Raw genomic sequence first — 13,508 nt, 5'->3', positions numbered from 1 at the left:
ATCTACGCCATTTTGGCGTCACATTTGTCGGCTACCGTGTGCTACACATTAAAACCCTGGCGGCGCCAGAGATCTCGCGTCATTTTGGCGTCCACATTGTCGCGCTTACCGTCGGTGCGCCAGGTATGTAGAAGCCATTAACCACCTCCTCACTGCTCAACAAACACCTGGACCACCTCCTCACTGCTCAAACACCTTGACCACCTCCTCACTGCCAGAGACTTGCTGTAGGAAACCAGATCTATTTCATATCTGGAGGACTATTAGCTGTGCTCATCACACATTGTACAGGACTATTAGCTGAATCCACAGTGAAATATCCTGCAGTTAAAAAACACTTAACTTAATCTGACAAATAAGCAGATCTTCCCCTTTGGGCTTGTCACCAATGAGTGTTTGTGCATGTAGCTAGTGTACCTGGAGATGAGGTAGTTGAGGGACAACCTCAGGATAGCTAGGAATAGAAACATGGGGATGGCCCAGCCATGCCACGCAGCATACATGTAGATCTGGACAGGGAGAGACAGACAGGTCACATGTCAAGAACATTAGAAGGATGTGGAGTAAGATTCAGTGAGAGTAGTCACTAGCACACCAGACACACAAAGAGCTAATCAGTGAAAAGGCTAGTGGTGTGTGTGTCCAGTGGACATTCACGTACCGACGCACAGAGTGCTAATCAGTGAAAAGGCTAGTGGTGTGTGTGTCCTGGTCACTTTGAAACAGTGGACGCAGAGAGCTAATCAGTGAAAAGGCTAGTGGTGTGTGTGTCCAGTGGACATTCATGTACCGACGCACAGAGACGTGAGACATGGAGCAGCTAAAGGTGGTGTGGGGTGTGTGGGGGGTCATAGGGGGCGTGTGGGTATATCGTGGGGGGCGTGTGGGTATATTGTGTATATCGTGGGGGGCGTGTGGGTATATCGTGGGGGGGGGGGTTGTATATATATTTATATGGGGGGGCGTGTGGGTATATTGTGTATATCGTGGGGGGCGTGTGGGTATATCGTGGGAGGGGGGGGTGGGTATATTGTTTATATCATGGGTGGCGTGTGGGTATATCGTGTATATCGTGGGGGGCGTGTGGGTATATCGTGGGAGGGGGGGGCGTGTGGGTATATCAAGAACACTCACAATGAAGGCGATTGCTGACGTGTACACAGAGTGCCAACTTGATAAGGCAGAGAGGTTCCTCATGAAGTTAGTCACAGGCCTGACACCTCGCTCTGAGATTCAAAAACATACACACAAACACAGTCACAGGCTTGACACCTCGCTCTGAGATTCACACACACACACACACACACACACACACACACACACACACACATCTAAAAAACACACACATAAAGCATATAGGCACATATAGAACATAAAGCATATAGGCACATATAGAACATAAGAGGCGTAGTTTGCAGTTCTTGTTGTCAAAACATGAAATTAGATTAATTCTGTGTAACTGTTACATTTCATCATTACTGCCAGTCTAGAGGCCAAATGGTGTTTTTACACCAAAACAGCAACCTGTACCATTCAAATATACTTGACATTACACACAAAAGTAGACTTTTCCCTCCTGTTACAGCACATATGACATTGGCACTGCAGAGTAGGGCATGACAGACAGGCAGAACTAATACTCACTGCATCAGAGCAGGGCATGACAGACAGGCAGAACTAATACTCACTGCATCAGAGCAGGGCATGACAGACAGGCAGAACTAATACTCACTGCATCAGAGCAGGGCATGACAGACAGGCAGAACTAATACTCACTGCATCAGAGCAGGGCATGACAGACAGGCAGAACTAATACTCACTGCATCAGAGCAGGGGCATGACAGACAGGCAGGGCTAATATACTGCACAGAGCAGGGCATGACAGACAGGCAGAATACCACTCACTGCATCAGAGCAGGGCATGACAGACAGGCAGCACTGCATCAGAAGGCATGAACAGAAAATACTCACTGCATCAGAGCAGGGCATGACAGACAGGCAGAACTAATACTCACTGCATCAGAGCAGGGCATGACAGACAGGCAGAACTAATACTCACTGCATCAGAGCAGGGCATGACAGACAGGCAGAACTAATACTCACTGCATCAGAGCAGGGCATGACAGACAGGTCTCAGTAATACTCACTGCATCAGAGCAGGGACGCCCATTGGGACAGGCAGAACTAATACTCACTGCATCAGGCAGGGCATGACAGACAGGCAGAACTAATGCTCAGGGGAGTCGCCAGACCCAGCCTGAAAGAGAGTGAACAAAACAGGCAGGGTCAGGAGGAGTGAGGAGCCCACTGCACAGGAGGAGTGAGGAGCCCACTGCACAGGAGGAGTGAGGAGCCCACTGCACCCCGACCTCCACGGGCATAGAGGAGAAGTGGTCCTATTCAACGCTCCTGTGTCATTCAGTGATTTTGGCAAAGACAGAAGCAGCTCGCCATGAAAAGAGTTGTCCCTGGTCTCTTCGACTAGCTGCTTTAGAGACACAGAGGGTGTTCGGATGTGAGGTGTTTTAGAGACACAGAGGGTGTTTGGAGATCACTGTAGATGCTAGCTGCTTTAGACACAGAGGGTGTTTGGAGATCACTGTAGATGCTAGCTGCTTTAGACATGGAGGGTGTTTGGAGATCACTGTAGATGCTAGCTGCTTTAGACACAGAGGGTGTTTGGAGATCACTGTAGATGCTAGCTAACCTGACTCTCGCCAGATGAATTTCGTTCCGCCTAGCTCCACTCATCCATCTGGGATCAATCCATTGAAGTGTTGCTTCAGAAGGCTGGGCCTAATCAAAAAATGCTTGCATATGATTGGATAAGCCACTTGTCCGTCATCTATTGACGTGCTACTTCAACCACTCACATCGGAAGCCAACCCGTGGACGCTGATAACAGTCTCTTCACAGTCGCCTACGCCTCGTCATCTATGAAACTCCCGCCCTGCATCCTCTACCATACAATCTGGTGCAGAAATCACTCTCAATGGAAGAGGTCCCAGATGGATGTGAGTGGAGCTAGGCGGAGCTAGGCGGAACCAAATTCATCTGGCGAGAGTCAGGTTAGATGCTAGCTGCTTTAGAGACACAGAGGGTGTTTGGATGTTAGCTGTTTTCAGAGGGTGTTTGGAGATCACTGGAGATGGGAGAACTACCTTTTCACTTCCTCTCTCACGCACATTGCAGAATTCTAGAGACTGAAACAAATGAACTTGACAGCATGCTTAAGAGACGGTTCGGGAACAGGTCAACCATTAGTGGACGTGTTCCAATCAAATGGCTTTAGATGTGGGCCTGACCAAAGCGAGAGGGAATCTGATATACAGTATCGCAGTACTGCACCACACAATGAGCCCGAAAACCCAGCATTGCATCGCAGTACTGCACCACACAACAACGAGCCCCAAACCCAGCTCAGTTCAGACACACAGGATTTGTTTTTATGGGCACAAACCTCACACCCCAACACTACTGGGGAGCAGACACAATCCAAATCATCCCTGGCGCCCCTCTACCAAATCCCACCCTCGCAAACACTCCCACTCTGCCCAAGAGCTCATCTGACCCGGCTGGACTCCAAGAGCTCATCTGACCCGGCTGGACTCCAAGAGCTCATCTGACCCGGCTGGACTCCAAGAGCTCATCTGACCCGGCTGGACTCCTCCGTTGTGGTGTGGTCCTCCGCGCCTGGTCAGCTGCTTAGTGAGTAATGGACCTGCGCCGGCCCCCAGCACCATTAAGGAGCTATCCGTTTTTACGACCCTTTGCTGAGCAGAGCCATTTAACCTGATGACTACTACCCCTGGCCTTCCCCCTCATGCTGCAATCAGATGGGCCGGGGAGCGGGGGATCAGAGGACAAGAAGGAAATATGGTCCACTGGGCTCACCGGGTGAACATGAGCTCATCATGAGTCAGAGGTTCCATCCAATCCAAACCTGACCTGGCCACATGTGCTGCTGGGTATTCCATCATAACTACTGTGGTGGTGGTGTGTGTGTGTGTGGGGGGGGGGCAGTGGCAGTCTGCCTTCTTACCGTTTCCCACTTAACGGTTCTTCCGCCTCGACGGTGTTCTCCTCTGGCTGGAAGCGGAAGTCCTCAATGTAAACACCGAAGCGGTCGTACATCCACTTCAGCAGTCGAGAGCTCAGGGTCTCTTTGTGTTTTTCTGCTGCTGGTGGATGGGGAGAGGGAGAAGAAAGATACATCAGTGCACTTGCACAACTAGCTGCACAGATTAGTATAGTTAAAGGAGATATAGGAGAACCAGATTAGTATAGTTAAAGGAGATATAGGAGAAGCAGATTAGTATAGTTAAAGGAGAACCAGATTAGTATAGTTAAAGGAGATAAAGGAGAACCAGATTAGTATAGTTAAAGGAGAACCAGATTAGTATAGTTAAAGGAGAACCAGAGAAGGCTACTATGAGTAAAACAACCAGATACTAACAAGCAAAATGAATGTATACTATAAACAAAACAACCAGAAATGCTTGAACAAAAGAAGACACTTAACCATTAATTCCATTATATATTCTGAATTCCATATCGATCCATATACGGGCGTAAAGGTAGTGTAAGGGGATGCAGTGTAATTAGGGGGGGGCAGCGCAGCGTAGTGTAGGGACGGCGTAGGGTAGTGTAAGCGAGGGGGCAGATATAGCGATATAGGGGTGCAGAAAGTGGCAGGGGTAGAATGTAGGGGCAGACTGGTAAAGTGTAGGGGGGGGACGCAGCGTAACAGAGGTTAGATGTAAGATGTAGACGTAAAGAAAAAGAGGGGTACAGCGGAGAGCCGCAGGAACGCGAACCTATAATAAGTATCCATGCAAACGGTGTACCTGTGTGTGTGTGTGTACCTGTGTCTCTCTTCAGAAATGCAATCTAGCACTCTGTCTCAAGGGTCATGAGAAAAAAAAAATGTAATGCAAGAGTGAGATGAGATTCATCTTCGTCTCTGTGACTTCTCCTTGGAGGGATGGACACCCACACAAACACACCCACACAAACACACCCACACACACACACACACAAACACACCCACACACACACACACCCATGGACCAGGCTCAGAAAGGTGGACAGATATATGTGGTCTCTTCTGAACAGCTCTGCACAGACTCAGAGGGAGCTAAGAGAACAGACAAAAATGTGGCGTTCCCTGTTCGGTCTCTTTTTGGGACACCCGGTGAAGTGACGTGTTCACGTGTATGTGTGTGTGTTTTGTGTGGTGTGCGTGTTTTGTGTATGTTTTGTGTGGTGTGTGTGTGTGTTTTGTGTATGTGTGTTTAGTGTGTGTGTGTTTTGTGTGTATGTGCATGCATGCATAACGTGCGTGCGTATGAAGAGTGTATGTATGTGTGTGTGTGTGTGTGTGTGTCTCTTGTGTGTATGTGCGTGCGTGCGTGCGCGTCTGTGCCTGTGTATGAAGAGTGTGTGTATGTGTGTGTGTCTAGTTGTGACAGTTGTTTCCAACACCTTTACATCCTTCCGTTTCAAAAGCAAGGCCTGGCATATTTTAGATTGGTAGCAGCAAAAGCAAGGCCTGGCATATCTTTTAGATTGGTAGCAGCAAATGAAACTCTTAGTGCTACTGAGGATGACTGACCTGTTCCGTTTGCGGCAGGAAGTTGTGCTCTAGTGCTAGTGAGGATGACTGACCTGTTCCGTTTGCAGCAGGAGGTTGTGCTCTAGGCGGCTGTGGTGGGGAATCTTCCACTCTGCGACCAACAAGAGGAAACCTTTAAATAGCTCATCTGCATTACACGGTCTATAGGAACTAACAGCAGGTTGCAGAGCACATTAAAAAATGGCAAACTGAAATAAAATAACAATTTGTGATTATCTTCAACCTTTCCTCTTGTGTCTTCTACAAATACTGTGTTGTTTAGTATTGTTGTGGGCTTGGTGTGGTATATTTAGAAGCCTTTGCAGTGATGGTAAACAGCATTTCTACATTGTAAACAACATTTCTACATTGTTGCAGTGATGGTCAACAGCATTTCTACATTGTTGCAGTGTTGGTAACCAGCATTTCTACATTGTAAACAACATTTCTACATTGTTGCAGTGATGTTTAACAGCATTTCTACATTGTTGCAGTGATGGTTAACAGCATTTCTACATTGTAGGGTCTCCACAGCTGGCCATACCTTGGCTTGAGAACTTCGTTTAGTTTCTGTTCCAGCTCCAGCCTTTTCTGTCGCTCCTTTTCCAGGTCCTGTTTTAACGTCTCGATGTTGGTTTCTTCTCTGAATTTCCGCAGCTCTTCCTCTAAATCAACACCACAGACAAGATTTCAGTCAAATCATATGATCAGGTCATTGAGGTCATATCAAATGAAAAAATAATAATATGGATAAGATGGAAATAAGATGGAATGCTAATAGGGGAAATCAATATAGCAGTATGTGTGCTTTCCATCACAAAACCCTGATTCCCTCTCTAGCCAGACTCACAAAGACAGATCACAAAACCCCGATTCCCTCTCTAGCCAGACTCACAAAGACAGGCTATAGACACAGAAGCAGCTCAACACTTTGGGGAGGGAGAGAAAGTGGTTTTGTGAGAGGAGGGGATGCGTCATAAGAGAGGAAAAAGCCTCTCCAACCTGTTTACAGGCTATTAAATATTAACATCTGCCGCTCTGCCATCAGGGTCTTCGTCTGCTGGATCATTAGCAGAGTCCTTCCAGGAGCAGGAAGTATTTATGTGCCCGTGGAGGATTTCCCGGCATAAGGACGCAGCCAGTCAGAGACAAACAAGCAGTCGAGTCCTCTCAGTGCAACACGCACGGGTGGTTTCAGCATGAGCTCCACATGGCATGCATCTCAGTCAGCATGAGTCTCCACATGGCATGCGTCTCAGTCAGCGTGAGCTCCACATGGCATGCGTCTCAGTCAGCGTGAGCTCCACATGGCATGCGTCTCAGTCAGCGTGAGCTCCACATGGCATGCGTCTCAGTCAGCCTCTCCAACACCACCTTGTTCTGAGTGGGAGAGGGGGATGTGGTGTGGCGGGCACAGGAACGTCGCTCTCCTCAAGGTCTCCCTCAAGATGCTCGACGGTTCCTCCACAAACTGACATCTCATGTTCACATGAGAGGGTTTCAGTGCCCGCTGTAGGGCTTTGACTCGAACAAGCTATTCAATATAATTGATTATTTTAAGAATTAAAGATATTTAATCTAATTTTTAGGGATCTCTTAATATTCTAACCTGTAGCCTATGGAAATATTTTTTTGTAAATGTATTTGGTTGTAGCCTAAACGTTGTTTTCAATTCAGGCTATTATTGGCCATCTGGGCTGCTGTAGGTTAGCATCCTTCTGGTTCGCGCTTAGTGAGCAGCTCCCACATAGACATTTTTATTTTAAACTTAACCTTCCTCTGATTTTAATCACCTTAGTTATCAATCAAAGCAAACAGGGAAAAGAAATGGCACAACAATCATTTAAAACACTCAAATAAATAAATGTGCAGATAAGTCTGAATGAAAAGCAGCACTGGTTGAAGCCTGGAAATATTGTAAACAAAGTAACGTTAACTTAAATTTGCTAGTTTATCATTTTATCATATAGGTTAGACTGTTCAGTTTCAATGGTGTGTTTAAGTTTCAATTGAATACTTTTCTCCTTGGGACAGGCCTGTTTAAGTCTTGGAAAATACTTTTCCATTGCATTGGGATTAGATGATTAGAATTTAGCAGTCAATTTGAATACAGTAGTTTTGAACAAATTGCAGCGTGCTAATGATGCTAACCGATTTACAGCAATTTAGCCAGTCGTCTTGCGATTAATGTTTGATTTTACATGCGCATGTTGAGGAGGGATCGCCTGTTGAGAGGGAGAGAGAGAGAGAGTGCACGGGGCGCGAGAGTCTGTGTTGAGGCAACGCGTTAGGGCCCATTTACCGCCTACTCTGGTAGAGTTTTGACATATTACAATGCAAGATATATTTAGCCTATTTTTATTTATGGACATAAATCCAGGAGGTGTGTGTTGCTTTTAATTATGAATGTTCTATCTAAATTTTTTTATTGATATTTATTACATGTGCTATACATATCGCTATCGATTGTATCGCCCAGCCCTATGCTCAATAATAACAATTTTGACACCAAAGCCTTACTCAGCCTTTTTCGTGCGTAGTCTATTGACATTGACTGATACACTGCCCTCTGGTGGACAGAACAAATATAACTTAAGTTTGATACCAATATCGGTCTTTATGGAAACATTTAATGGTTAAAAATATTATTAATACATATTCGAATATATTTGAATTTTAATATTAATAAACAAACGAACTTCGAATATGATTTTTGGGCAAAAGTCAAAGCCCTAGCCCGCTGCCTGACTGGGCTGAAGGCACAGGAGTGGAGCGCGCTCACCGCGTCCCGGTTACCTCCAGCACAAGCCCACAAAGCACATTGAATGACCTCTGTATATGAAATGCGCTATATAAATAAACTTGACAGTCATCGATTATTCAGCCCAGACAGAGACACACTTTTCCCCTACGGATCAATAAAGTGTATATGTGTAGTATGTATGTGTATATATATATATATATATATATATATATACACACATACACATAAATATATATACATACACACACATAAATATATATACATACACATATACACAATAATACAAATATATAATATATATATACACATATACACACATAAATACACATATATAAATATCATCATCCATACACACACATAAATATATATATATATACAACATGGTTACAAATATAGTGTATATATGGTAATATCATTACACACACACACACACACACACACATATATATATATACACACATACACATAAATATATATATACATACACACACATAAATATATATACATACACATATACACACACATAAATATATATACACACACACATATATACACACATTATGAAATATATACACATTACACACATTACACATACACATATATATATATATATATATATATAGTTGAGTTACACACATATTGATGGACGTACGCAACACACACACACAAAATTATATATCAATAAAATATATATATATATATATATATATTATATATATGTATCAATGGGATGTGAGTTGTTGTATATTATTGTTGTTATTGAGTTGATATATATATATATATATATATTATTGTTATATATATATATATATATATGAAGAGCCATAGGTAGAGATGCAGTGTGATGTTTGAGATAGTAGCATGGCGAGCAGATATGTGTGCGCATGTATATGTGTACGGCCATTACGCATATATTTACAACAATGTGTGTGTGTGTAGAGATTGTTATGTATGTATGTACACACATACACATAAATATATATACATACGAATACATAAATATATATACATACACATATACACACACATAAATATATATACACACACACACACATATATACATATTATATATATATATATATTGGTTATTATTATATATATATATACATACCATCATCAGTATATATATATATATATAGCATATATGTGTGTGTACAATACCCAACAATGTGCCAGTAAATAAAACATAGTGTGAAGTTATTATTGATATTATTATTATTATTATATATATATATATACATATATATATATCAACACAATACATACATATTAAATATTATTGTCATATATTATTATATTACATTATTATTACATATGTATATATATAGAGTATATATATAAATATATATATATATATATATATATACACACACATATATATATATACATACACACACAAATATATATATACATTAATCAAACTATATATATATATATATATATATATATATATATACACACACACACACACTGCACATGCTGCCTGCCGCTCACACCCCCATCAGAACACCCCAGGGCTGGGGAGGGAGAGGCGCTGATGAGGAGACGGGGATGACGTGCCCTGACTGTCCTTGTTTGAATGAGACTTCATCAAAAGGTCATGAGCCATGGGAACTCCTAGCACAGGGACTGTTAACATGATTCTGAAGCTCAGAGTAAATACGTGGCTTGCACTGTAAACAGACTCAGTCAGCTATGACCCCTTTGCATGCAACTATGATGTCAATGCTACACCAAACTACTGCTGTAACAGTTCTCAAAGGTCCTCTCTCCCCACAGAGATGATGGCTGGGAGTATACTGCACTACGATGGCTTACAGCATCACAAACCCATAGACCAGTGCTAGCCCATAGACCAGTGCTAACAGGACCTCCACAGGGCATGAGCAGTAGTGGTCAGATCTGTCCTGGCCTAACCTCTGCCTCACTGTGTACACTACACACCCACACACTCGGCTAGTTTGGCCCCTGCTAAAGTGCTGCTCGCCACCCCGTCCCTCCCCCACCCCCCCAAGCTGGGGTAATTGCTATTGAACGCAGCATTGTGGAGAGTGAGACCATGTCACAATGCATCATATCAGCTGGGCAGTGAATGGACCACAATACTCCCTCCCAGAGAGAGAGAGAGCGAGCAAAAGAAAGAGAGAGAGATTACGTGACATCAGAGGAGGAAAGAGAATGTGGAAGTGATACATGAGAGAAAGAAAAAGTGAGAGAGAGAGAGAGAGAGAGAGAGACGCCCAGCAACGCCCTAGATCACACGATGCAGTTCACCTCGGCTTGATAATAACTGCATCGGGGAGCTTTAGCGTGGCAGTGAATGCTCTAAAAGAAAAGGCTCGCAGAGCACTATATGCAATAAAAAAAACTTCTGGAACATAAACATACTAATTAAAGTTTGGTGCAAAATATTCGACTGTGTTATCCAGCCTATTGCACTATATGGAAGTGAGGTATGGGATCCACTCAGTGTGCACAGCTACACTAGATGGGACAAGCATCCTGTAGAATCCCTACATGCAGAATTCTTTCGATTAATTTTAAAAATCCAAAAGAAAACACCAACCAATGCATGTAGGGCAGAATTAGGCAAATTCTCATTGGCCATCAACATACAAAAGAGAGCACTTAAATTCTGGATGCATCTCCAAACAAGTCCCAGAGACAGCATAAACTCAAGATCTGAACCCCGACAAGAGTCCTCCGAGTCAGCTTGTGCTGAGACTAAGTAATCCCACTCTAACAAATACTAATACACTCTCTCAGCCAAGCTCTGCTTTTAGACTAAATCTCAACCAGATTATCCAGAAATCTAAAGAAAAATATTTGGAACATTGGCATAATGAAACAAAAAAACAAACTAGAATGTTATCGTTCCATAAAATCTAAATATGAATTAGAAGAATATCTCTCTACTGTCAGAGATATAAAGCAGAGACAGATCCTGACCAAATACAGACTCCGTGACCACAGCCTAGCCATAGAAAAAGGCAGACTAAGAAAGTCATGGTTGCCAAGAGAGCAACCATGAGAGTCTGTGGTCACTGCACGACAGGTGAGGTTGAGACGGAGGTGCACTTTCTTCTTCAATGTAAGAAATATGAATTTATTAGAGATACCTACTCGATAAACTTACCAACCTAATCCCGAGTTCAAACCTGGGAGAACAGGAAGTACTGCCTGTCTTACTTGGACAGCAAGGACAGACAGCAGCTCTTGCTGCTAAATATGTCACTGAATGCCATAGAGCGAGGGACAGTGATTAGACACTATACACACTACTGTATACACATGAAATACCTACCATTTTCAGCACAAACACACACACGTTTATATGTATAAATGTCTTATCTATCGTATGTTCTGTATTGTATGATGTCCTGCTTTGGCAATGCAAAGAAATATTCGTCATGCCAATAAAGCTTGAATTGAAAGAAAGAAAGAAAGAAAGAAACTGGAACAGTCAGTACAAGAACTGAACGAGCACCACAGGGAGATGTAACTCTGTGGTATGTAATCCATTGCTCTGCATAACTCTGTGGTATGTAATCCATTGCTCTGCATAACTCTGTGGTATGTGTCAGTGACATGATAGAAGACTCATGGTCAGTGCTGTCCCTCAGTTCACAGTGGCATGTGTGTGGGTTGGACAAGGTCCATTTAGGCTCCTTAATGAGACCAAGACTTTAACTTGGCTACATGTTAGTGTCTGCAAGACTACAGGCACTTAAGATGTGTAGAACACACGCATCTTTACATAGAAGTATTTGAACAGTACTGTAAAGACCCATTGATCATTCTCAGAAAAGCGAGATAATCAAATGAATTTAACCACATGCAAATGCTGAGCTATGAAGTGGTTTCTCAACTTTGCATAAACTCATGATCATGTTCAACATCCTGCACAAATGAGAAGGCAAAGTGTTCTCATACGGAAGCCCTTCCCTGTTCCTCCTTGGTAGCGATTGGTATGCATGAAGTCTTCAAAGCACATTTGTACTGGACTAAAAGGATGGCCACTGGTGTGACAAGAGGGCAGTTGGTCTAATTAGCAAAACTGCTAGGACAGCAACACAACCTGCGGCCCACTGGCAGCGTGGTGACAGGTTATAAATATTCATACTGCCTGTAAGACCACTCCAGCCCTGACTAGAATAAAAGAAGGGACCGTTACTGACCCAGGCTGTGTTTTACCACAGAAAGGTTTCTGCTTTAGTACAATAAACGTTTGGTGACCCGGGCCCAACTGCAAAAACGACAAGTCCAGTGACGGGAAGCTGATACACTTTGAATTATGGGGCGGTGATAGTGTAGTGGTTAAGGAGCTGGGCAATGCGGCAGTAGCCTGAAAGTTGTCGGTTCAATCCCCGGCTTCCAATCAAGCAGTGCCCTTGAGCAAGGCACTTAACCCTGTTGTTTGGGGACAATGTGATCCCTTGTAATATAGCTGACATATGTAAGTCACTTTGGTCAAGAAGTGTCTGCTAAATGTAATGTAATGTAATGTAATGAATCTTAGCGGAGTCTAAACATCATGGCTGGCTGAAAAGCACATCAGTCAAAGAGTTGTGTGGAGTTACAGAGCATCTTCATCCAAGCTCAAAAACCCCACGATGGCCCCTCAGAACAAATGCAACCAATGTCAGCCAGGGAGCACAAGCTGTGGAACACTGTCCATCCGAGATCTAGACAAGCACAGCAAAGACGCTTCACTTAATAACAAATTCAGCTTTAATGAATTCGGCTTCCCCTTTCCCCTGAATGGATGTCACATGTTTCTGGGATGCATGCAAACCTGCTCACAGTGCCAGCTGGGGACATAACTATGTGGGTCATTCGTTTATGCAATTAACACACTATACAGGACCCTTTTAGTCAGGCAACAGCGGCCGGTTTCTGTATGCATGGCCACCCACCCATGCCTGCCTCTAACCCAGTGGAACCTAGACAATGGTGACCACCAATGGATGACCAGTAGCCCTGTTTATGATGCGCACATGACTATGGAGGCCTCTCTTCCAAAAAACTCAAAAAGAACCAGTGAAGGTGGTGTTTGGGCCTGTATTCAACTGGCCAAGTAACTGAACCAGTGAAGGTGGTGTTTGGGCCAGTATTCAACTGGTCAACAAT

General features: G+C 43.5%; 1 protein-coding gene across 1 annotated transcript in view; it reads right to left on the bottom strand.

The window, feature by feature from the left end:
- gramd4b (GRAM domain containing 4b) overlaps nucleotides 1-13,508 on the bottom strand; it is a 43,178-nt gene that overhangs the window by 7,984 nt on the left and 21,686 nt on the right. The window contains exons 5-10 of the mRNA XM_048256176.1: nucleotides 6,159-6,279; nucleotides 5,668-5,726; nucleotides 4,043-4,181; nucleotides 3,807-3,826; nucleotides 1,135-1,226; nucleotides 418-509 (exon numbers count right to left, since the gene is read on the bottom strand). Of these exons, the coding sequence (XP_048112133.1) occupies nucleotides 418-509; nucleotides 1,135-1,226; nucleotides 3,807-3,826; nucleotides 4,043-4,181; nucleotides 5,668-5,726; nucleotides 6,159-6,279 (523 nt within the window). The remainder of the gene's footprint in view (nucleotides 1-417; nucleotides 510-1,134; nucleotides 1,227-3,806; nucleotides 3,827-4,042; nucleotides 4,182-5,667; nucleotides 5,727-6,158; nucleotides 6,280-13,508) is intronic.

Source organism: Alosa alosa, chromosome 11, assembly GCF_017589495.1.
Source record: "Alosa alosa isolate M-15738 ecotype Scorff River chromosome 11, AALO_Geno_1.1, whole genome shotgun sequence".
Taxonomy (NCBI): domain Eukaryota; kingdom Metazoa; phylum Chordata; class Actinopteri; order Clupeiformes; family Clupeidae; genus Alosa; species Alosa alosa.
The sequence above is the reverse complement of the archived record's forward strand: the minus strand, read 5'-3'. Positions and strand labels throughout refer to the sequence as shown.